Source organism: Telopea speciosissima, chromosome 4, assembly GCF_018873765.1.
Source record: "Telopea speciosissima isolate NSW1024214 ecotype Mountain lineage chromosome 4, Tspe_v1, whole genome shotgun sequence".
NCBI classification, from domain to species: domain Eukaryota; kingdom Viridiplantae; phylum Streptophyta; class Magnoliopsida; order Proteales; family Proteaceae; genus Telopea; species Telopea speciosissima.
In genome coordinates, this window is record NC_057919.1 from 53,723,333 (window position 1) to 53,750,001 (window position 26,669).

General features: G+C 40.1%; 1 protein-coding gene across 2 annotated transcripts in view; it reads left to right on the forward strand.

The window, feature by feature from the left end:
- The first annotated feature begins 3,490 nt into the window (after window positions 1-3,490).
- The window catches only part of LOC122657820 (probable homogentisate phytyltransferase 1, chloroplastic), a 40,645-nt gene continuing 17,466 nt past the window's right edge, over window positions 3,491-26,669 (forward strand). The window contains exons 1-6 of one of the 2 annotated variants that reach the window (XM_043852613.1): window positions 3,491-3,838; window positions 7,750-7,916; window positions 8,017-8,100; window positions 8,251-8,325; window positions 8,482-8,565; window positions 15,967-16,056. In XM_043852613.1, the coding sequence (XP_043708548.1) occupies window positions 3,583-3,838; window positions 7,750-7,916; window positions 8,017-8,100; window positions 8,251-8,325; window positions 8,482-8,565; window positions 15,967-16,056 (756 nt within the window). In that variant the 5' untranslated portion in view covers window positions 3,491-3,582. The remainder of the gene's footprint in view (window positions 3,839-7,749; window positions 7,917-8,016; window positions 8,101-8,250; window positions 8,326-8,481; window positions 8,566-15,966; window positions 16,057-26,669) is intronic. The other variant, XM_043852612.1, reaches the window with a different exon arrangement.

A 26,669-nucleotide genomic window follows, 5' to 3' on the forward strand; every position in this document is an offset into this window, starting at 1 on the left:
AGAGAGGAGCTTGGGATTGGATAACTTCTTGAGTATTTCCTTGTCCTTAGGGGGCCGACTTGCGTCGAGCCACTCCTTAGCATGAGCGGCCGAGGTCAAAGCCAAGTCCTCTGGGAAGAGACGCCAGCTCAACCACAGTAGGGCATTGTTGGCTGAAGCCCTCCGTAGGACGAACTAAGAGACGTCGATCGGCGAGGCCACAGGCAGAGGACCACTACCCGTCAGATTGACCGAGATCTTCTGGCATTTGATGTCCCTCGGCGGGCTTAGCTCGTCCTTTTGACCCTTCCCTCTTCGGGAGGGGCTCAGTGGAGCTCTGTTCTTCTCGGCCTCGAGGCCGACCACCGTGTCAGTTGGGCTCGGCAGCACATCCTTGCCCTTCAATGTCTTGGAAGTCTCACCTCGGGACTTCTTCTCGACATTTTTCTTCCTCCTCTCTGCAATGGTCTCGGCCCTGAGCTGTGTCGTGTCCATAGGAGGAATGTGGCCGACCATTGCAAGAAAGATAGCGCGTTAGAAACTTGTCAAAAGGAAAAAGACCAAGTAAATGGGTCGGCTCGGATGCCCTAGCCTACCCCAACAGACCGAAAGAGGCACAGCTCAGACTCTTACCGGGGGTCATATGCCACCTTTGAAGGAACCCCTCGTCCTAGAGCTGGAGGACATTAAAGGGCTGATGCTGGCAGATCAGGTTGAGCGAGGTCAGCTCGTTCTCAGTCAGGGGCAAGGCCCTGTTGACGTAACCCAAGTGGATCTCCTTCCAATCAGCCCGGAAAGGGCAGTTCGAGATGGAAGCAAAGAAGAACCGAGGCTTCTAGTGCTTATTTGTGGTTGGTGCCCTGACCAGAAACTTGTGGCCTCTCAGGGCCGCGTTCTTCCCAGTGCGGCGGGTGAAATAGTAGTACCCCTTCTCCGGCGACTTCTTCAGGAAATAGAGCCGAGAAAAAAGAGCCACGCTTGCAGCTCGGCCCATCTCGCCGAAAAGGACGTGGAAGCCGTACACAGACAGCCATGAGTTCGGCACCAGCTAACCTGGAGACAGGTGGAAATGGTTCAAGATTTGATCCACCAGGTCGAGCACGGGAAGCCTAAAGGCATATCTGAAGGGCCTCTCGTACAAGGCTACCTCGCCAGGCCGGATGTAGCAAGCCATCTCCCCAGGGTTAGGAACTCGGAGCTGGACGTCCTCGGGGATGGCATAAGTCACCCTGAGGCATTGGAGGTCGGCATCAGTGACTGTGCTCTGGACGGTGCCGACACTCCCCTCTTCAGGCTCGGGAACGTCAGAGGATGAGCTGACCGAGCCGACCCTACCTCGGGAAGAACTCTCCTCACCCGACTCCTCGTCATCTGTCAAAGATGATCCCGAGCCCTCGGCTCGGTCTTCAGAAATTGGTTGGGCCTTAAGGCTGGACTCCATGGGCAGGGTATGCTCGGCGACGTCGGCCTGACGCGGCACCACTACTGCGGGCTCGTCCGAGGTCTAGCCCAACAGGTCTATTGTGGGGGAGCGAGCAGGGAGCTCTCGGTTCGGACTCGCACCCTCAGCCGCCCCAGCGAACACCTCGCCCGCGTGACCACTACCAACTGACATAATGGCAGAGGGGACTTACTGGTTGAAGAAGCTTCGGAGACGAGCTAAGCACGAACTAGAAAGTTGAGAGCGCCGAGCATTGAATGAGCTGAAGAATCCAAGCTAGCCGAGCAGTCAAAAACTTGAGACAATAAAGAATGAATGAGGAAGAGTCGCCTACTTATAGCCTCTGAGCAGAGAAGATCCAACGACCGAGAAGAACTCAACAAGATCTAACGGCCCAGATCAAAAGACGGTTCGAATTCCCGAGCCTGCCATAATGACTCCAGATGACATGGCACTGACACCCCAACTGTCAGACCGTACAATGCCCAATCGTCGACGAAGCAAGCTCTGCTCGGTCGCGATGAGGGACATGCGAGTAGACCGAGATACTTCACTCATCAGTGTCGTGTCGACCCTTGATGAGTGGGGGGGGCCTGTGATAAGGCATAAATCACATCACCAATCGAAAGTTGCCACGTGGCCGAGCCGAGGACAGTTTGATAACCGAACCGAGTCGTGCGAAGTCGGGCCGACTTGACCACCGACAAAGCTGGCATTCTGTCTGTTGTGTGCCGAGCACCCGCACCGCGGGGCGCCACCCAAATCAGCCATCGACTCCGAGTAGACCTCACGGCTGTCAGCCGAGGTCGAGGCCGAGCCCTTCACAAAAGCCATCGTAACGGCTTGTCGAAAATCGCGGAGCCACGTCAGCACAATTAGAGAATCGCGAGATAAGGATTCAGCCACAATCCTATCGCGATACGGAATCACACTTAGATATTGACTCTTACCTTAACGGGAGTTCGACCCCGAAAATGACTCTTCACTCCGCGCAACGGGGTAGAGCCTTCTAAGAGAAGAACTCCTACCATACTAGGACTCCTCCAACCGCCTCATCTCCCTCTATAAATACTCAGGTATGGAGCTCTATTGCTCAGCTCACTTTTTACTAGCTGTTACGCTGTTGCACTGGAGACCTGACTTGTGCGTCGGAGAGTCCTAGGCTGGAGCTACACCGGCTCTCTTGCGCTCACTCGATTTTTTGTAGGCTCATCTGTGGGCGAACCGAACGATGGAGGTTTTCACACGCAACAGTTTGCTGACCGGCCCAATTCCCCAGTTCCTCTAATAGGGGGATGGTGGACCCCACCCGGGCAGAGTGTTTGGGCATGGGTAGAGAGGTCATTTCAGCCCCCCTTTGTTAGAGGAACTGGGGAACTGGGCGGGCAGCCAACTGGAGGTGATAAAGATCCAACCGTTTGCTTGGTGGGTAAGAATTTCAACGAATAATAATAACATAATGAAGATCCCAATCTTGGCCTCAGCTCTGATCTTTGTCTTGTTCCAATAACGATCAATCACTGAAGGTCTTCAATGTTTTCTAGAGTGTTTCAGCCCTGAATAGATAAAGAGATCGATCTCCCGTGGCAGTTCTGTGCCTCCTTTTGAAGTATTGCTCCGGCTGAAAGAAAGAGATCCATAGAATATTTGGACCGGAGAGAAAATGATATGATTTTAAAAAATAGTCAAGGAAAAGATTCGGTTCTTAGTTGCCTTGTTCTTCATTTTTCTCTTTCCGTGTGCGCCGCCAATTCCTTTGTTAATGCTGATATCCCCCACCCACCCGTATTCCTATCCTTTTTTTTTTCTCACTTCGTGTTTGCCGCCCCTTCCTTTGTCAATGTTGACATCCGCTGCCCACCACTCTTCTTATCCGATCTTCATTGATGTGCTACCGATAACAATAAATGGGAGTGAGTGGAAAAGGATGAAGACCTGGAAAAATCTTGCAGACTTTTCCTTCTTCGTCTCTTTGTTGTTGAGTTCATTAATTGCATTTATTTTCTTATATTGCCGACATCATTTCTCTCACAAACCGTCCCTATTGTTCTTCTCCATATTCCACCTCATTCCTTTCTGCTCCCGTACTCGACCAAGAATCTCAGATTTTGAAGGTGATAATCAACCGAAACAAGGAATAGCAACTCCTAGATTGAAGATTCATGGCGGTTGCAAAGGAATTCTTGGGTTTGTCTTTGGTGGAGAGACCATCTTTCGTTCCTGCTTCAGGATTTTTGTTTAATCATCAGTTCAAGAGAAGGTTGCATCCGAGGATTGACACTTCGCTGTCTATGCCGACTGCAAGATTGGGTTTGGAGATGTTGCTAGGACGGCGTCCCGACCCATGTTCGCATTGCTACTATTCCCCAAGTCGGAAGTTTTATCCGCAACTATATCGCCCACAAGGGCAACAAAAAGGTAACTCACTCACTCACTTACTCTTCCCTATTAATGAGTAATTTTCCAGCATTGAACAGCTATAATTAGTGGTCATTTTTGCAGTGTTGTACTTTAGGCAGGTTTTCCAGAAACCGTTTACAATCCAATTAACTAGCATATACGTTGGTTTTTGGTTTTAAAATATCTCACCGATAAGTAATCAGTTTGGGTCCATTACAATGTGAATTGATTATGAATCAAGTAGATAAACTGAAACCAAAGTGATTGACACCCTTAGCAAGTCAGAATTTGTATAAATCAACTCATTCAATTCTGTCCCTTTTTAAACTTTTATCCGAACCAAAATGTTCAATGCAAGTTGTTAGAATTTCATAATTAATTAAAAAATTGTTCCAGTCCGGAGGGGCGATTTGATTTAGAATGAAGGAGCTAAAAGAGCTAGGGTAGGCTTAAAATAACTCTAGAAAAAGGGATGGGGAAAGACATGCATAGCTTATGACTAGTAGAAGTATGGCTTTGAATAGTGCAGATTGGAGAAAAAGGATCCATGTAACCGACCCCATGTAGTTGGGATAAGGCTGAGTTGAGTATGATTAATGGAAAAAATCTTTGTGACTAAAGTTGGTGAAAAAGAAGTAAACTTACTTCTTTCCGTTTTAGTGTGATAAATTTCTTCTTTCAACGAGTTTAAAAATCTATCGTATTATAGGTATAATTGAAAAAGTGTAAGACAATGGCAACTTTTTAGAATGACATAAAAAGTAAGTCACTTTCAATTTATTTTGAAAACCCTTTATCACCCATGACTTAAAGAACTTTTGGGAATAAGACAATGGACAATCAAAAGAAGGTTACAACTTTTCTTTGAGAATAAGATAATGGACAATCAAAAGTTCATGGACCCTTGATTAATTGTGTACCCGCAGAGATAGAATTATCATATCCACACATTTGTTAGTGATCTAAAGATAAAAACCTAGTTGGTTAATGCCACTAAGAATAAATCAATCTAAAGGATCAGGTTTCCTGGATTAGTGGAGAAGGAACCCTTTCTTAGATGGATGTATGTCCCCCCCCCCCCCCCTAATTTATGGGTAAAGTATGTAACCTTATATATCTTAACACAAGGTCAAGACTCAAGAGGAATCTACACTAGAACTAGTTATTGAGTTGCATTGACAAAGGGAAGTGTTATATGAAAAATCTTGGTTCGAGGCTAAGTTAGTCGGGTCTAACTAAGATATTAGACTTTCGCTATCATATGGCATATCTAATTGTGTGACTGTGTCCACATGTCCAGCTCTAATTGTGGCGAACTCAATTTTTCTACTGGAGGAAGAATAATTTTGAAATCAAAATTTTTTTTTTTCAATTTTTTCTCTTCTCTTATATAGCCGTAGATTTTAGGACCTTGGGAACCCTCTAAATTTTACAAAATTAATTAGATGGCTAAAATACAGCTTAAAAATCTTAAAACATGGTGAGCCACATGGTTAATATGGGCTGTGAAGCATATGTGGGTAATTGAGAGGGTAATAACACACTCAGAGAGCCGAAATGGCTGAATCAGTCCATGTGTGTGATGTAGGACACTCAGATGTTTAGATTTCCTGGACGGAACTACAAGGAAGAGGCGGGAGGGGGGATAGTAAAGAAGGCATTCGGGAAAGATAAGAAATCAGCTACTATTAAGGGGCTGCAAGAAGTACCTGTAGACAGTAATTCTTGGGAGACGTTGAAGAAGAAGATGAAATAATAATAAGATACAACTCAGATATGAAAAAGAAGCAAGAAAAATAAATATAAAGAAATAGATCTGAAAGAGGGAGAAGAAACCCAAAATTGTGGAATAGAAACTCTGGAAAGAAGAAGAAAATAGAAGAGAAAGAGGAGAAACTAGTTTTGTGGGAGGACAGAAGAAAAAGAATGGATGAGAGAGAGAGAGAGAGAGAAGAAAAGAATGCATGTGGCTCTCTGGTCTCATGTGTGAACCTCTCAAAAGATGCAACTTGGGGTTTTACATTCTTATATAAGAAAAACTTGCTTGCTTAAAAAGCTAGGAGATGGCTTATTTAACAAGACATGAAGTTGCTCGCCTAAGAAGCTAAAAACATTTTCAAGAAGTAATGCTTCCGAGAGAAATTGCTGAACCTCTCAAAAGATGCAACTTTTTCTTTCATTCATTTTAGTGGGGTTTTACATCCTTATATAACAAATACTTGCTTGCTGAAAAAGCTAGGAGATGGCTTATTCAACAATACATGAAGTTGCTTGCCTAAGAAGCTAAAAACTTTTTCAAGAAGTTATGCTTCCGAGAGGAATTGCTCAACCTCTAAGTTTCTTAAGCCTTAATTACACAAATATCCACAAAAAACAAAATTACAATGTTAACTCTGACAAAAAACACTTGACCCCCATATCCGAACAAGTGAAAACAGTTTGAAAATAAGCACACAAGAGTTAGCTTAGTTTTTAGATGATGTATGCCTTTTCTACATGATACTTTTGCAACATCATTCGTAACACACTTCATACGGCAAACTAAGCTTTAAGAAAATGTTGAAAACTGAACAATTTCAAACACAAAGAGTGACCTATCTCGATATTTCCTAGGTAGGCAGTCAACTAAGTTGTTCCTGCACATTCAACTCTATTTATCAAGAGTTAGCTTAGTTTTCAGATGATGTATGCATTTTCTACATGATACTTTTGCAGTTTTGCTACATCATTCCTAACACACTTCATACAGCAAACTAAGCTTTAAGAAAATGTTGAAAACTAAACAATTTCAAACACACAGAGGAACCTATCTCTAATGGTCAAAATGGTAAAATCATCACACATGGACAAAGTAGCTTACTGTCCATATATAAAAAAAAATCTCAATTGAATGAGGAAATAGGGATCCATCGGGCTGGCCCGTTTTGTTCCATATGGACTGGTCCTTTGTTATTCTTACCATTGGATAGATGGGGAAATACCTTAGATAGGCCACATACCAAATTTGGTGTTGTACCAAACAAGGGAAACAAAAAGGTGGCCTATTGCAATATCTGCCCCCTCTCCCAATGTTATTTCTGTTTATCCTACCGTCCCTATTTATTAAATAGAGTTGATTGTTCTAGTCAATTTTTAAATCATAATCTTGCATTGATGTTAGGTTAGGCTGGAAATGAACTCATGATTAGATGTTGTGGACAACAAATCCATAAAATTTTGATGCCAATGGATAGTCACTTGGCATAAAAGAGTAAGGCAGTTAGATCTCCGCTCCCCTTAGACTATTAAATATGATTTCTGTGTGTATGACTATACTCCAATGGTGCAGGAGAATGGTGAGATTCCAATTTTGTGTTGTTTGGCAAGTTTAACTTTGGGTTTCTCCCCCTGGATTAATTAAGGATTTAGTAGAGTAGTCCAGTTGGCCAAGATTTGAAGGGTGGTTTGGCCTGTTTGGGTGGCCCAGTATTTTTGTATAATGAAGTGGATTTAGGTAGTTGTTGCAGGTCATTGTAGTGTCTAAGGAATATAAATATTCCCCTGTTTTTTTTCTTCCTCCAATTTTGCTGGCATTATCAGTTCCCAAGACCAAAAGCCCTACATCAAGTTGAAAGCATTAGTCATTGAGCTGTCCAATTCAGTACATTTAGAAAAATAATAACATGCAATTATTTTCCCAGCCTTGTGAATTTAAGCGGTAGATAACTTTGGCTCATATTTTTTATGGTTTTCATGCTACCTGGAAATAACCTTTTTGTCCTTTTGGTAGAAGGTACAGTTCACCTAAATTAGATTAAGTAATATTTGGGTTAATGTGTCAACTTTTACATCTGTAGATTTTTCCGTACCATTTCAAGTTCCAAAAACTTATTCACATAATTTTCAAAATAAACTCTATGTCAAGCAAAGCTTTCAACATTATTCCCCAGGACTTTCAGCCTTAGCTGATGATCAAAAGAATATGGAAAAGCTGCAGTACGAGCAAGTAAGAGCAGAGTACGGGAGTTCAACGAGAAGTCAAGATGGTAATGCTGGCCTTTCTAAGGCAGTGGGTACATTTATACAGTTTACTCGCCCTTATGCTTCATTTGGTAGTGTAAGTTTTGGTTACACTCTAAATGTGACAAGTTGAAATTAAAAAAAAGTGACATTATTCACAAAGCACCAAATGTGTTTACGTGTTTTTTAATGATCAGATTGTGGGGATAATATCAGCGTCTCTTTTTCCAGTAGAAGCTATTGGTGATCTTTCCCCCAAATTTTTTTTGGGAGTACTCCAGGTGAGCATTAAGGTTGAAAATGGTCAATAGATTCCTCCTAAGTTTTTTTTTTTCCAATTTTTTTTGGGACTACTTCAGGTGACAATCTTGGTTGGGAAAAGATAAAATATCTTCTAGACTGGTATTTTACTCATATTATTTTTGTTTCAGGCTGCAATTGCAGCAATGTTGATGAAAACTTTTGTTAGTGGCATAAACCACTTGTATGATGTTGAAATTGACAAGGTACATCTCAGTCTTGTTATTTGGTTACATGCATGTAATTTAGGAATAGAATTTACAGTCCTTCCATTTAGTTTTAGGACATTCTACATTTGATTAACGTGATCACCTTTAATCTCTATTTTCATCTATTGCTTAATATTTTTCCTATGTGCTCAGATTAACAAACAACATTTTCCACTGGCTTCTGGAGAGTACTCAACTGAAACTGCTTGGGCCATCACTTGCGCAGCTGCCTTGCTGGTATAAATGTTAGATTCATTTGTCTCAATACATGGTTATAACTTTCACTGAGCATTTAGATGTAAAAATACTCTCAAGAAAAAAATTCTTTGATAGGTGATTAAAAAGGTAATTGACTAAATCTCCCTCCTAAAAGATGATTAATGGAGATTTTAATGAGAGCTAAAATAATAACAGACAAGTTTTCCTTCTAAAGGTTGCATTGATGGTGTTAAATAAGTCATTAAAGTTCCATTTTATAATTTTTTGTTTTTCATTTCTCATGACGATACGTACTTGATCACTGAGATTCAGAAATTTGATCCATTTTTCCAATGCAGCCTAAGATGGGCTTATTAAGTAGTTGGTGGTGTAAATTTGTAATGAACAATGAATTGGCAAAAGGTTAAAATGGGAACTTTCAAAATTATGTAATGCCTCCTCGTTCAACACAGTGAAAATAAATGGGAGCTGTAGGTGAATTTTTCGATTCAAGCTAGGGAGGGTCTGGTGTCAATCAAATCTATACTTTATTTTGAATAGAATATTATTAGAGTTGTTAGAATATCTTGTATAAGGATAGTTCTGTCATTGTCCTGTTATAAGACATGACCAAAGTGTATTTTTCTTCTTCTTGTTTTATTTCCCTTTACCTACTTAGGGAGGTCTGTGTAATTTGGAAGAGTTTATTAATGAAGTAATATGTGTGTTGAGAATCACTCAATATACACAACCGATTCTCTCCCAACTCTTCTTCTCTTCTCTTCTTCTTTTCTTCCCCTTTCCTTCCCCTTTCCTTCCTCCTTGCTGTTAGCTCTTTAATCTTTCATTAGAATCGATCCATTGAAGCTTTAACTTGGTATCAGAGCTAGCATCTCTGGTTTGAGAGTTGGCTCAGCTCAGTAGTTGTCTTCTTCTCTCTTTGGAACCCTATAAATGTAAAGGGGGTTCCATTAGAGGCTGTATATGTGAGATACTATACTTCTTACAGTCTTGGGAGTAGTATTCTTCAAACCAAGTTCATATGGAGAGAGTTTAGGAGCAGCTGAAGTGTTTTGAAGCTTTGGAAGATGCCCGCGTAGCTACCGCCAGCCTGTGAAGCATTTGCCTTGGTTCTCCCTCTCCTCCCCATATCTTGGAATGAGACCTAGTGCATTTGAATCGCCTAGGGATGTTATCTCAGACCCCTAACCTCTTGGTTGTTGAGAGGAAGGGCACTTAGCTTCCAACTGTTGTGAAGAATTGGGAGCAAACCCTGTTTTTCCGCCAACAGTGGGCTATTTCAGATTCGATTATGCCTTTAGCAGATTGGTTTGCCTTGGAACTTGACTCATTCAAGTCGTATGGGAGTGCTATTTTGAAGCCCTAAGAGCTTGGTCTTGAAGGTGGAAGATTGGAGGACTGCTGCTGTACAGGTATTGGCAGCTCTGTTTCTACTTCTTGTTTGACCTATTTTTTTTGAAGATTGCTGCATTGGATGATTGTTTGTTGCTGAGAATGGAATGTGTGCATCTTGGTACATTTGTTGGGTGTTATGAACTGAAGTTCCTTGGCTATTAGAAGGATTTGGTTTGAGTTATGCAAGTTTTTTGCTCTCTGTATGCCTGCTGTTTTTTAGGCTTGGTCTCAGCCTAGTGATTTAGTTGATTGAGCATTATTTGTGTACTTGTTTGCCTCCTTTGTTTGGGTTGAGTGTACTCCCCACTTGAGCAAAACACTATATTGATTGTTGAAGTGTTTGCCCATTATGTCTACTGTGTCTAGACAAGATTCTGAAGTCAGTGGACCAACTACAGCTGGCAGCCTAAGTAGTGGTTTCCCAACCATGGCTTCCTTTGATAACCCCAACACCCAAATCTCTGTTGTGAAATTGGACAATACCAACTACTTGGATTGGTCCCATTTGGTGAAGTTGTCCCTACGCAGTAAGGGAAAGTTGTGATACATTACCAGGTCTATCACAGCCATGGTACTAAATCTCGTTTCGTTTCGGTGTTTCGGTCTGACCGAAATTTCCGAGATACCGAAATTTCGTCGAAATCTCGGTCGAAATATGGTATTTTTCTGTGGGTGTAAAATGCCAAAAATGTCCGAGATTTCCGAAATTTTCGAAACGAGATGACCGAAATTACCGAGATTTCTGAAATTTCCGAAACGAGATGACCGAAATTTTCGAAATTTCATCGAAATTTCCGAAATATTCGAAATATTGCATTTTTTCATTTCGGACTTGCGTTTCGTTTCGGACAGGTTGAGATACTCGAAATATTCGATATCTAGACCGAAATTTCGCGAGTTTTAGTACTATGATCACAGCTCCTGCTACAACTGATCCAGGCTATCTCAAGTGGGAGACTGAGAACTCCACTGTTATGACTTGGCTGATATTCTCCATGAAACCTGAGATAGGTAGGAGGTTTATGAGTAAGGAGACTGCGAAAGATATCTGGGACAGTGTCTCCAAAGTTTTTGATAGAGTTGGAGATGCAACAAAGGTATATCAAATCCTCCAAAAGATCATCCATATGAAACAGGGTGATAGGAGTATATCTGAGTACTACAACTCTGTTATTAGCTTGTGGGAGGAATATGATCACTATAACAACCTCCAGTTGTCCAATTCTGATGATCAAGCAAAGGTCTATATGAGCCAAGGAAAGGAAAGGATCCTTATTTTGCTTGGTGGTCTTAACCCAGAGTATAAGCCTCTTCGCCTGCAAATCTTAGGAAGACCTCCCTTTCCCTGGATGAAGTGTGCAGCTACTTGCTAAGTGAGGAAACCAGGAGAATCACTATGGATATTGTACCATCAACAGAGAGATCTGTTCTTGTTTCTAGTTTCCACAGAGACTGGAAAAGTGGGGGGAAAGGCCAATGGCTACCTCGTGGAGATCACCGTGAGAGATTTAAATGTGATCATTGTGGCAAGCTTGGACACACCAAGGACAGGTATTGGGATCTTCATGGACAGCCCCCTAGTATGCGTGGTGGTTCATCTGGTGCCCGTGGAGGCAAGCAAGGGGGGAGCTAGGGCTCACTCTGTGACATTTGAGTCTGAGCCACTTGGACCCCGGCCGGTTGCTGATTCCCTCTCACAGGATGATATTGCAGCCCTCCGCCGGCTGATGTCTCACTTTGGAGGGTCAGCTACTGGTTCGACCTTTGGGGGGTCTACTACTTCTGCCTCAGCCCTGCAGGTCTCGTCTGCTCATATTGCACCCACCTGGATATTGACTCTGGAGCCTTTGATCACATGACTGGTATGTCACAGTACTACGATTCCTACTCCATTTGCTCTGGCCGGGACAAGGTAAGGGTTGCTGATGGTTCCCTTTCTTCTGTCTCTGGTAAGGGTAATGTGCGAGTTACTCCTTTTATTTCCCTTGAGTCTGTCCTTCATGTTCCTGATTTTGCTACTAACCTATTATCAGTGAGTCACCTAACCAAATCCTTACATTGTTGTGTCACTTTCTTTCCTTCCTATTGTGTTTTTCAGGATTTGGAGACAAAGAGGGTTATTGGTAGTGGGATTGAAAAAGGAGGACTTTATCTTCTTGAACCACGGCTACCTGCTCAATCTACTGCTGAAGCTTATGTTTGTGGTCGGAGTGACCATAGTACTTTGGAGTCTGTACTACTCTGGCATCAACGTTTGGGTCATCCCTCTTTTGTTGTTATGAGGAGACAGTTGCCCCACTTGTTTACTTCTTTCCCTTCATCTTATTTTTTTCAGTGTGAATCTTGTATTTTTGCTAAACATTGTCGCACATCTTATCCTTATCGTGGTAATAGATCTACTGCACCTTTTTCCCTTGTTCATACTGATTTTGGGGACCTACCCCTACTACTTCTTTATCTGGATTTCGTTACTTTGTCTCATTTGTGGATGACTATTCTTAGTCTACTTGGATTGTTTTGTTGAAACAAAAGAGTGATGTTTGTAATGCTTTTAAGGATTTTTATCAACTTATCAGTACTCAATTTGGTACTCAAATCCAAATTGTTAGGTCTGATAAGGGGGGTGAGTACATGTACGGGGGGCTCCAATAGTTCTTTACTGATAATGGCATCATCCATCAACTGGCTTGTGTTGACACCCCACAGCAAAATGGGGTGGCTGAGCGCAAAAACCGCCATTTGCTGGAAATCACCAGGGGTCTTCTCTTTGGTATGCATGTGCCTAAGATTTTCTGGTCTGATGCACTTCTTACCGCTACCTTTCTTATTAACCGGATGCCAACTCCACTCCTTGGCTCCAAATCCCCCTGGCTCTTCTTTCTCCTCAGTCCTCAGTTTTCTCCTTACCCCTAAGAGTCTTTGGTTGTGTTTGTTATGCTCATGTCAACAAATCAGCCCGTACCAAGCTTGATCCCAAAGCTCTCAAGTGCATCTTCTTGGGCTACTTTGATTCAACCAAAGGGTATAAGTGCTACCATCCTCCTTCCCGAAGGCGATTTCTCTCCAAGGATGTCACCTTCTTTGAGTCTATCTCTTATTTTTCTTCCCCTCAACATTCTGTTCAGGGGGAGAGTACTAGAAGTGAACAGAATGTTGATGTCATTCCTTTTCTATCTCCCTTGCCTACCTCCACTTCCCCATTCCTTTTTGATATTGGAAAGTACAAAGAAGTGGATGTTGTTGATGATGCTAATGCTGATGGTGTTGTTGATATTGATGCTTGTATGGTGGTGATGCTAGCTGGGAAAAAGAATACAAGGGAATAAGATTCAAAGAAGAAGGTGTATTCACAAGAGGTGAATGCTTGTTGAAGGGAAAAGGGAAGCAACCATGGTATAAGCAACCCTGCCAAAACCCCTCTTTGGATCCACATCCTCAGTCAGGTAATTCTTCTCCTTCTGAATTAGATCTTCCCATTGTTATGAGAAAGGGGAAGAGAGCCTGTACTAACCCCATAGCCTAGTTTGTTTCCTATGACTCCATTTTTCCTACAGGTATTGCTTTTTCCACTACCCTCGAGTCTTCTTCCATTCCCAAAAATGTCACAGAGGCCTTATCCGATCCAAAATGGATGCAAGCAATGTCTGAGGAAATGGTGGCTCTGGAGAAGAACAATACTTGGACACTAGTTGATCTTCCCAGGGGGAGAACTACAGTTGGATGCAGATGGGTTTATACAATCAAGTCTAGATCCGATGGTACAGTGGAAAGATACAAAGCTAGGCTGGTTGCAAAAGGGTATAGTCAGGTGTATGGCATTGACTACCAAGTGACTTTTGCCCCTGTAGCCAAGCATAACTCAATCAGGGTTCTTCTTTCGGTGGCAGCCAATAAAGATTGGCCAATGTACCATTTAGATGTGAAGAATGCATTTCTTCATGGAGATTCAGCAGAAGAAGTGTACATGCAGTCTCCACTTGGTTTTAAGTGTCCCTCAGCTGAAGGGAAAGTGTGTCTCTTGAAGAAAGCTCTTTATGGCCTCAAACAGTCTCTTAAGGCCTGGTTTGAGAGATTTAGACAAGCCATCCTAAAGAATGGGTATTATTAGAGTCAAGCTGACCACACCTTGTTTATCAGGAGAGGTAATGGTACAGTTACAACTCTCATTGTTTATGTTGATGACATTGTAGTAACTGGGAATGATGTTACTGAGATAAACAGATTGAAATCTTATTTGGCTAAACAGTTTGAGATTAAAGACCTTGGACTCTTGAAATATTTCTTGGGAATTGAAGTATCTAGATCAAGGAAAGGAATCAACATTTGACAAAGGAAATTTGTCTTGGATCTTCTAAAAGAGACAGGCATGATGGGGTGCAAACAAGCCACTTCCCCTATTGATCCGAATCATAAACTTGGTGATGAATGTGGTTCTCCTCTTATAGATGCAAGTAAGTACCAAACATCTCTCCTTGACTCGACCAAACATCTCTTATGCAGCTGGAGTGGTGAGTCAGTTCATGCATGCTCCCAGGAGTAGACATCTGGATGCAGTGTATCACATCATTAGATACTTGAAATCCTGTCTAGGAAAAGGTCTTTTATTTGCCAGGCATGACCATTTGCAAATTGAAGGCTACACAGATACTGATTGGCCTGGTTCAGTTTCTGACAGGAGATCTACTTCTGGGTACTGTACCTTTGTGGGTGGTAATCTAGTTACCTGGAGGAGCAAGAAACAGCCAGTTGTAGCTAGATCTAGTGCGGAGGCGGAGTTTAGGGCTATGGCTCATGGAGTATGTGAGCTTATATGGCTAAAGAGACTTCTTCAAGACTTGAGCTTTGAAACTGAAGGACCAATGAGACTTTATTGTGACAACAAAGTTGCTATAAGCATTGCCTATAATCCGGTTCAGCATGATCGAACCAAGCATATTGAGGTTGATTGTCACTTCATCAAAGAGAAGCTGGATTCTGGGTGCATTTGTACTCCCTTTGTGAAGACAGGTGATCAAGTAGCAGATATCTTCACCAAGGGTCTCACTCCTAGTCTATTTGGTACCTTATTGTGCAAGTTGGGAATGTATGCCAGTTATTCTCCAGCTTGAGGGGGAGTGTTAGAGTTGTTAGAATATCTTGTATAAGGGTAGTTCTGTCATTGTCCTGTTATAAGACATGACCAAGTTGTATTTTTCTTGTTCTTGTTTTATTTCCCTTTACATCCCTAGGGAGGTCTGTGTAATTTGGAAGAGTTTATTAATGAAGTAATGTGTGTTGAGAATCACTCAACACACACAACCGATTCTCTCCCAACTCTTCTTTTCTTCTCTTCTTCTCTTCTTCCCCTTTCCTTCCTCCTTGCTGTTAGCTCTTTAATCTTTCATTAGAATCGATCCATTGAAGCTTTAACTAATATTGCACATTAAGGAGTAGAAGAGGAAGACTAGATTGACCAAATTGGTAGCTCCAATTGGTCAAGTTTGAATCATTTTTGGTGGTAGAAGACAAATTTTGACTTGATGGTGGAGAAAGTCTGGTTGGTAACTTGGTGTTGCCAGTCAGTTTGTTAGTTTGAGCCTTCCTTCTTATTTTTTTTAGGTCAGTTTTACTCATTTCTAAGATCATTGTTCTGCCCTGTTAGGAGTTACTAGTAGGGGTGCTTAACATCTTTTAAGGTTGAATTGTTGGTGTTTGAGAGGACAATGACCCTAATAAGTCATGTTTTGAACTATTTCTATATTCTTTTAGTAATTCTATTAAAACAGTAGTTGTTTGCATCTTTTCTCCCCTCATATTTTAGGGTTTTTGAATTTAAGTTGCTATTCACTTGATTCAATTTGCAAATTAGTTAAAAAAATACAAATTAGTAGTTCTAGTTGATTTAATTGCTCTTTTTAATTAATAGATTAGTGTATGTTTCCCTGCTTTCTAGTTTCTACTTGTTATTACTTTTGGTTAATATCACTAAAGCTTTCCATATATCACTAAAGACTGTCTTTGATATATTTTTTATTTGTTTTACAGAGCTTTGGTATCGGATTTATGTCTCAGTCACCAGCACTTTTATGTGGCCTACTCATGTGTTTTATATTTGGAAGTGTATATTCCGTTGATGTATGTTCTCGACAACCATTTTCTCTCTCTCTTTTAATTACTATATTATAGTAAACGGAAAAAAGGCCTAAACATTGGAAAAATAGTTCAAAGAAAGTGCAGTGAAAAGCTAAAGAAAGAAGAACCAAAATGAAATTTTAGTTTAGATAAAAGGATATAAATTGAGGGAGTAATACTTTGAGAAACTAAGTTTTTTTTTAATAATTAAATTGAAATGAACCAATGATGCAATATCCATTTTAGAAATTTATTGGTTACTTTTTGGGCTAGGAACTGCAAATAATTAGATCTAGGGCAAAATATATTGAGGGCCACAGCCCAATATATGAATAAAATGACATAGATCTAAAATCATTCATGAATGTACTAATATATCTCATAAATGTTTGAAGTATCTCTTAGACAAAGTGTTTCTCATCATTTTCTTTCCCGAGTTCAACCCCGTAGACATTCTGAACATTATATCTACTGAATTTAATGAAAATAAAATATGTAAGCTGTATGTTCGTACAAGGATAAAAAAATGGTTCTTTGACGTGCTTTACTCAAATCCCACCAGTTGGCTTGGACAAATAGGACCTTAAGAACTCTAAATTTTTTTAACATTGATTGAAATATCAAAGGATCTTAGAAGTTATATCTATTATTCCTTTCTTTCTAGAGAGGTTACTGGTTTAATTTATTAAATATGTAGTAGTGTAGTTTTTATCAGTAGGTCCTACAGTTTCAGATTAATTACTTGTAAAGCATACAACCTTTACATTGGATAAGAGGGGGCTTAGAAAATTTTTGAGGGTTTTTCCTTGCATACACGAGTATCAATAGTGATATTAAGAAATGCCATGTCTAATGCAAACAAGATTTTGAGGGTATGGTTATGCTAGGCACGTGTAGATGAGTCTATCAGTGAAGGTCCAGTGATGGTTAAATGGGTGGAAGTAAGAGAATTCAAAGGACAGCAGGTTAGGGTGTCGGGTTTTTAAAAAGATGGAAGTGAGGGAATCTAGGGTTTAGAGTTGGAATTAGGGCAGGGGCTTTAGGTTGAGTTTTCTAGGGGTAGAGACAGAGTCACTCGGCCAAGGTATGAGGGGCTGGTGATGGCTGGGTGTTGCTGGAATGAAATTTAGGGTTTTGGGTTTTAATAGAAGTTAAAGGAAATTAGGGTTTTGATACTGAGATGGGGCAGAGGTCAGGATTGAGTGTGGGGGAGGTTATGAGGGTGCTGTGGTTTAAATTTTAATGGATTCTGGTGGTGGGTTATGGCTGTAAGTGAATTAGGTTAAGGGAGTTAGAAGAAAATATGAGGGGAGAATTTGGGTTAGGCTGTGGAGGGTTTAGAAGAAGAAATTTGGGGATGGGAAATATTTCATACTTGTAATGGTAGAATGTAATCGGTAGCAGCTTGTTGATGGAGGAACTGGAATAAAAATCGAATCTTGAACAGAAAACTTGAAGAAGAACTTGAAAGGAACCAGTGGGGTTTCACACTGTAGAGTGTCGATTGGATCAAACACCAATCCCACCAACGGATCACCCGGGCTTCACATCACAAGGTGTCAATTGGATCACACACCAATCCCACCTTGCCTTGATCACACACATAGCATATCTTCAGTAGAAGAACAGTTACAACAGCTTGCAAGAGAGAAATTTCTTAGACAATGAGGTAAAAAGGAGCCCCACAGTTTGCCTTTATTTATAATGGCCAAAGGCCTAAATTCCTATGTAGCCTAGGAATAATAAATCCCAGGCTGAGTCTAAATACAAAGCACTCCCTCTAAAATTCGTGTAGAGGTGTGGACCCTAAAATATGACTTAAGTTAAAAAGATTTTATCCTAAGAGAATATTCTAAAATCACTTAAATTGGACTAGTGGTTCAACCGGTTCAATTTAAAACACTAAAACATGAAAATAAACTAAGTATAGGGTTAATCCCGTATGCAACTTATGTACCCATATTTTAGGCCCATTCAAGGTTCAAGATCTCGGGTTTCGACCAACTAGAAACCAAGATATGGTCGAACCTGGTCAAAACCTGGTCGAAACCAGTGATTTTTTCCCCAGCCAACTCGAGTTGGTGGTTTAGAGGCCCAGAAATGCTTTTTTTGATATGATTTTCTGTATACAACCTATTTTTGACATTCTAAACACAATGCATGAACTATTTTCACCAAAAAAAAAAAAAAAACACTCAAAATGGTACTTGTGGTTTTTGACCCAAGTTTACTAGTGTACGCACAATGTACTGAGAGTCATAGTTGTGAGGCCAAGCCCAAGTTTACTATGCTTTTGTATTTGTTAGAAAGCTTTCTTTTGATAGCTTTCCAACAAGTCCAAGATTGTTTAAATCTATTTATATTGAAGGAGTTATGTACCGATCAAACTTAATTTGGTGTGCGCGAATGTTGTCAAAATCCGTGTGAATGAAAATATTTTTTTGGACATGAAAACAAATGAATATTTTACCGCACTTTTGGTTTTTAGTAATGTTTTACCATATTAAGATTTATAGAATTTTTAGATTTGAGAAAAACCCCAGCATTAGAAAGTTGAAAATTGCACCTGCCACCGAAAATCTAGTTTTTGTTCTTGAACTGGAGGATGACCTTTTTTCCTTTTGGAATTTGATTTTTTAACTATTTTTATTGGATTCAAATAGGAGGTATTAGCTTATTTATGAATAATATCTTAAGTAAATGAAATTTCATTTACTTAAATGATATTAGGCATAAATAAATGTTTGTCCTGATTTCTGACCTGGTTATTGGTATACATAAGTATCTGTACTGGTTTCGAGCCAGGTTTTCCCAAGTTTCGATGGGCATAAGTGTCGAAACTTGTGAAATTACCAACATCTTGGTCGAAACCAGTCGAAACCATGCATTTTTCAAGTACCTGGCTAAATTGTTTCGGAAACCTACGAAACTGAGATATCTAGGTGGTTTCGACAGGTTTCGACCGAGTTCTCTTTTCATGGGCCCATTAAAGTGACCTATTACATAGAAAACCCGTGGGATCAAAGACCCAACATGTCCATAACCCAACCCTAAACTTATTTCTAGGGAAAGAAGCCTAATTTGGTGATAAACCTGCATCAGTTGGCTTGGACAAATTGGATCTCAAGTACTTTAAATTTTTTAACATTGATTGAAATATCAAAGGATCTTAGAAGTTATATCTATTATTCCTTTCTTTCTAGGAAGGTTACTGGTTTAATTTTATTAAATATGTAGTAGTGTAGTTTTTATCAGTAGGTCCTATAGTTTCAGATTAATTACTTGTAAAGCATACAGCCTTTGCATTGAATAAGGGGGGGCCTAGAAATTTTTTGAGGGTTTTTCCTTGCATACACGAGTATCAATAGTGATATTAAGAAATGCCATGTCTAAATGCAAACAAGATTTTGTTTGATTTTTGGAAGAGCATGGGGAGAGAGGTATTACTATCCTACCAGTAGAATGAACCAGTATTCTATCCCAAACATAGTTGTCAAGGCGACCCAAGGCGGTAGAGGGTGCCTAAGTGCTTAGGTGACAAGGCGACCGAGTGTTATTTTTCATTTCCCCTCTTTTCTAACATTATCTAGTATGCTACAATATATACCTTATATCATCAAAATTCAGCATTACGCTACATCAAGTCATCAAAAATCAACATTAAGCCACATAAAGTCATAAAAAATCAACATTAAGTCATAAAGTCATCAAAAATCAATATTAAGCCACATCAAGTCATCAATAATCAACATAGAACTAGAAGACAACAGAACTAAAGAAGCAAACTATTAGAAGTTTGAAACAATCAAAACATATATTTACTTTATATTGTTCTTGGAATTGGTCATTGTCCTGGTATACCTAGTCTCACATTTGGTTATACCATTCTTAGAAAATGTGATCTTATCTTTATGTAATTAAACTGCTCTTGATTTAGAGAAATGTTCTTACTCTCTAAGAAGTTTGACTGGTCAAATGATTTTATTTTTTACATGAGACTTTTTGTATTAGCTTAAATCTAATTTATAGTGAAGGAGTTATGTTTAGGCTAAACCTTATCTGGTGTGCGCGAATGCTGTCAAAATCATCTGAATGAAATATTTTTTTACATATCAAACAAATGAATATTTTACCGTTCTTTTGGTTTTTAGCAATGGTTGACCATATTAAGATTTATGGAATTTTTAGATTTGAGAAAACCCTAGCATTAAAAAGTTGAAAATTTTGCCTATCGACGAAAATCTAGGTTTTGTTCTTGAAACTGGAGGGTTAACTTTTTATCCTTTTGGACTTTTATTTTTTAACTATTTTTATTAGATTCAAATGGGAGGGGGGTATTTGCTTTTTTATGAATAATATCTTAAGTAAATGAAATATTACTTAAATGATATTTGGCATGAAAAGGGCCAAACCTGGTCTGATACCACTAAGGCATTCAATACCGCAAAGGCGACAGTTGCCTAGACCCCAAAGAATCTGCCTGGACGCCTACGCGATGCCTTGCCAACTATGATCCCAAGTTAATGCTATGACATGCTTCATGGGGATGCACCTTGGAAATGCATTTAATTGTTTTCTTGCTTAATTTTTCTGAGAGAACTATGACCTTTTGCAAAAGATGGAGTGTCGAGGGAGGGGCCCTTTATATACCCCGTCCTCACAAAATTCGGGGTTCTTTAGAGAGTGAGAAAGTCTCCACCTAGATTATAGTTTAGGACCAATAAATATAAAGTTGACTCCAATTGGACCTGGTCCAACTAAGAGATTGATCCGTGTTAGTCGTGGACCTAGGAAGTGGTTAGACATCCGGTCCAGCTGGTTAATTTAGTTTTCCTATATTTATTGAGTATTTTATTAAATATTAAATAATCTTAAACTTAAAAAATTAAACTATTAAATTAAATTTGAAAGAAAATAAAGATATGCAAAATAGAAATAGATCTAAATGAAAGAAACAATATTCCTGCAGTTGAGGCCGAATTGCATGCTACAATGGAAATGAGAGAAACGAATCTATAATAATCATAGAAAGCAAATTTTTAGGAAAACATAGCAAATCTGTTATAAAAATATTATTAGTCAAATCAAGAAACAAAGACATACAAATCTATATACTCTAACTAACAAATTTACCAAAATTACAAAATACCATTATATGCATAATCGTAAAATGTAGAAATTATCTGTTTTTAATATTCCTGCAGTTGAGGCCGAATTTGCCCGCTAAAATGGAAATGAAAGAAACAAAATCTATAATAATCATAAAAAGCAAATTTATTGTAGGGAGGCTAGGCTGCAAGAGAACGACACTAACACTCCTACAGACAGAAATTTATCAGATGTGGCTGACAATCAGGTCGAATAGAATAGGGATTCTGCTGATTATATATGCTCCAAAGATGTGGCTGATCTAACAGCCAGATTTGCAGTAAACTCACAAAACCAGAATTAGAAAGCAAGAAGAAGCAGATCAAACTCCCAATTGGCTAATCTGATGGACTTCAAATCTCCATCGAGGGTGTAGATGATAAGGAGACCATAGAGTTCAAGAACCCAGTCACAGTTGATGGCTTAAAAGCAGGTAATGGCTATGAATCAAAATTAGAAACTCAAACACGGATTTAGTAACTTATTGGCACAGAGGTTTCTAGCCATTAGATGGATTTGAAACTACTACTGTAGAATGAAGCAGGGAGGGATATAGTTAACATTATACTAGAAGGGTGTCTTCAGTTGATGAATGGATGAAGTGTTCTATCAACTTGAACTTTCTGCCAGATATCTCCAGAATAAAGGATTCCGCAGGGTAGATAGAAAGGTGTGATCTGTAGATCTCCTCCTCAACTGGACTTGATGGACTGGTATTCAAACTTGAACAGCAACTTGTAGTGTCCACAGAACCTTTCATTCATCTAAATCGTTTTGAGATTTATGGCTCATTCATACAATTTTATAGAGTTTCTGAAATACAAAATTAGAAAGCAATGAAAAAGGAAACTACGAGTAGAAGCCTCTTCTTACAAGAGAATATTAAAAGATATGCAAGATAAATATATGAAAGTAATAGAATTCAGAAACAACATTAAAACAGAAAAATATCAGAAATTAAAGAAATCAAATTGGGTATACTGCTGCTACCTGGTTAAGGGGAATAGTGAGATACTCTTATTTTCAAGCTTATAACCCGAAAAAGACAAGCCCAATAATGAATCTGAAACTTTAATATGTTATAGTAGATTCTTCAACTAGGTTTTCAAATGAATGAAGAGTGAGGGTTTAGGTTTGTTTATAGCTACGACAAGAAAGGCAGGAAGTTGATTTTCTAGAATGCATTCGAACTTTGAGATCAATTTTCCCAAAACTGTTGGATGTTATTGGATGAGATACAAAAGTCAAAGAAATCAAGGGTGTCAAGAGGAAGTATGAGGTGGCTATACCAATAAAAGAGGTGTTTGATCCACTCTCTTCCTCACATTTTATTTGATCCAAAACGACTTTTGGATAGTTGGCAATGTACCTAGACGTATATAGGTCCAAGTGGAGTAGATTGGAGCTTATCCAACCTCAAAAAGCCCCAAAAAGAGGAGTCTAGCATGACGATTCTTGATGCGTTGGAAAGGTCTTTCTAAGTACTTTTCAATGGCATAGACTTGTAAGCTAATTTGGCAAAAAATTAGTCCAATTCCAAGGTCGTTTGACTAGTTAACTCTCAAGGGGTGTTCTCTTTCCCAGATAGAAAAGCCCTTGGTCCGGGATGGGTTTAATGATCATTTCTTCATGACCTCTTGGGATCTGGTGGGGATTGAACTGTAGTGGATCAATGGTTTTCTGCCCACTCTAGCATGCCCCACTCACTGAATTCCACTTTTATTTGTTTTCTACCTGAGGGTAGCCACTCTTCTATTTCAGTGGTTATAGACCTATTGCCCTATGCAACCTAGTCTATAAGTTCATTACCAAGGTACAAAATTTTGCAGGCTGTTGAAATGAAACAGCCTGTGAGACACGAAGAGGTGGCTCTGGTTCTAGAGCAGCTGGATCAGATGCAAGGTCCACAGGGGAGAGGAGGAAGAAGCAGAGGCAGGGGGATTTGCCTTTTAGGAGATCCCAGAGTGTGAGAGCACCCCCACCCCCAGATGAGGATCCCATTGAGTTTCTTCAGCAGGATCCTCTAGTATATAGGCAGTAGGATACCAGACACAGAACTATAAAGCAAGCCTGGGGTAATTAATGTAAAGTCGACCTCGAACCAGGGAAGAACCAGTGAGAGATCGATTGCAGCCAGGATCAACACAATAAGGAAGAACAAATTGAATATAACTGAAACTTTATTGCTTTTTTTTTTTGGTTTACACATGAAAGAAGAAACATAAAAGGATAAGAAGAAGAAGGGGGTATAGAAGGGGGGATAGGATCATCTCTCTCACCCCAGGGCCTCTCACCCACGGTCTCTCACTGTTTCCGCATCTCATAGCTTTAACGATTACTCTTTTCTCTTCAATCTCTACCCTTCTCTGCTCAGCCTCATACTCTTATTTATAATAACCTAATTACGAAGAAGCCCAGTCTCAATCTAATTAAGAAACTAAATAAATCTAGAAAAGGAAACTACTAATTCATAAAACTTATAAAATAGAAACTTCATATAAAATCTAGCTGCCATACATCAAAATAGAAACTTCTATGTAAGAGAACAAAATAAAAATAATAACAAACCGAAATTAGAAATTTAAGGAAATAGAAACTTAAGCCTACTTTCTAAATATGAAAATAGAAAGTAAACTTTGGCAGCATTAGGATAGAAGCTTTCTCCACTTGATGAGCCCACAAGATCGTCTAAAAAGCATTCCCAAATAAGGCAAATATTGGATGTGACACTGTTCACGTAATCAGTATTGTGAACAGTGTTTTTACCTTTTTTCTTCATATTTTGATCTACATCAGTAATATGAAAGCAAAACTTCGTGATGCTGTTTCCAAGTTCTTAATCTACCATAGTATCCTACTGAATGCAGCTCAGGAAACATACTATCAGGCAATGCTTGACACTACAAGGAGGGCTTGTCCAAGAGTGAAGGTAATGTAAGGTTAAATCACGAATGATCTGACCCCTGGCAGGATCTTAATCTCAATCAATAAACTTCAAATTAAAGAAACAAATCAGCAAATAAAACAGAAGATAGAAGGGAAGATGGAGGGATAGAAGGGTAATGGGGATAGAGGGCTGTCTCAACCGTGGGTCTCTCACCCTCAACTCTCTCAGTTGATCTCTCAGCCTTTCTCAGGATAATGGTTTGCAAAAGCAAGCTTCATTTGTTTCATTCATTCTATTCTTCAAAGCTTACAATAAGGCCTCTATATATAGTGAGGGCTTAACCAAAATAGTAGTAGATACTTGTTGGTGAGAAGCTGCTTACAAGACGCTATTGAGAAGCTGCTTACAAGCTATTGCTGAAATGGCTTGATGAAGACGAATTGGCAGGTCCAATTCTGTCCCAAAGTTAGGGACTGACTAGGCTCGAGCTGACTGGTCTTGGCTGGACTGGATCTTCTTCCTTCGATTGTATATCAGCCCATGCATGGGGCTGGGATCTACATCAACTCTCCCCCTCTTAGAAAAAATTCGAGGTCGAATTTTGAAGATGGTAGGGGTAAACTTGGTGTGGTGAATGTCAAATTTTTGTCCATACAAATATTCTTGCAGCTCCTTGAACATACAGATGTAATCTAGAATGTGTGGAGTTCGTTCTTCAAAGTACTTTGGTGGAATAACAAATTCCACGTGTTCAACTTCCACATCATCCACTGCCTCAACTTTGCTTGCTTTAAATTCTTCAATGTAAGCCTTGGCATTCGGAACATCAAGGACTAACTCTTTCATGACGATAGAAATTACTGGAACTTCAACATTAACTTCACAGATGTCATTGTTATCATCCAGGATGTCTTCACACTCTTCTCCTTCAAAGACAGCATCAACAACCCAATCATCATCAAGCTGTGGTTCACACACCAACATCTCCGGAATGGATTCAATGGCTGTGATTATTGGATCACCTCCTCATCTTCGTACAGATCATTGTAGTTCACACGCCTTGATGGTCGTAGAGCAAGCCTAGGGGCACGGTTACCAGTGGCATTGGTATTGGATTGCTGCGTTTGTTGTGCCTGTTGGGCCTGTGAAGCTTCTACTGCAGCCAGCCTGTCAGAAATTTGCTGTAACTTTTCTAGGATAGTATCCATAGGATTTGGAGTGGAGCCTTCCGTTATAGCTTTGATACCAATTTAATGTAAGGTTAAATCATGAATGATCTAACCCCATGTAGGATCTTGATCTCAATCAATAAACTTCAGATTAAGGGAACAAATCAGCAAATAAAACAGAAGATAGAAGATGTTGTAATATGGGTTTTAGTACCACATTGCTTAGTTGTATTCTTGTCATATGATTTCAATATTATAAATAAAGGCTGGGCTGTGATCACTTGGATCAAGCCAGTATTCACGGAATTCCAAATGGCATCAGAGCCAACAATATTCCGGGGATATGGGAATTAAAACTTTTCACCTTTTTTTTTCTTTCTTCTCTCTCTCTTCTCCTTCGTGTTTCTGCCCTAAGGCCAGCCACCACCACCACCAGCCTCCTCCACCTCCGCCAGCCCTCCGCCACCACCAGCCACCGTCCGCCACCTCCGATGGCCCTTCCTTTTCTCCCGCTAGGCCCTCCCACCCCTTCTGCCACTTCCACCAGCCCTCCCAGGGCCTACCCCTTCTTCAGCCTCCACCGCCAGCCCCCCACCTCTCGTCTTCCTTTCTTTTTCGCGAGCGGGTCTCCCTCACCTTGCTGTTATTTTTTTCCCACCCTTGGTGGTGAGTTGACTCCCACCAAGGGTCCTTTTTTTCCCTCCATATGATTTAATTAATTTTGGAGGCCTTGTTTTTTTGAGTTCTGCGATTTTTTTCCAGCCACCATGCTTGACACTTCGGAGATCACCTCTGCTTCTTTTGGATCTGATGGTTTCGCAACGTGATTTTATTCCGTTTCCTGTGAACACCATCAAGTTGAATGGAAGCAATTATTTTATGTGGTCTCGTTCCTGTTTATTTGCGATTGGTTCCCGTGGCTTGTTTGGCTACATCATGGGCGCCATGGTCAGGCTTACAGAGACTGGTTCTGCACAGGATTGCTGGATGAATTTTAATTTCTTGGTCATGTCATATCTGGTTAATTCTATGGACCAAGACATTGTTGGGCGGTACCTTCTTCTCGACTCGACTGCGAAAATATGGAAGACGGCCAAAGATACTTATTCTCAAGTTGGGAATGCTGCCCAATGCTATGAACTCCGTCAACAAATTCATTCTACCAAACAGATGGAGTTAACACTTTCTCAGTATTACATACCATGTGTACGATGTGGCAATAGTTGGATTTTCTGGGCACCTTCATTGCCACCACTAATGTTGATGCCACGGCCTACCGCAAGTGGGAAGATGGTTTATGCGTCTTTGATTTCTTGGCAGGGTTGAATATTGAGTTTGATCATATCCGGTCAAATATTTTGAATTGGGAACCTCTCCCTCCTCTTGAATAGGCCTATGCGATCCTTTCGGCT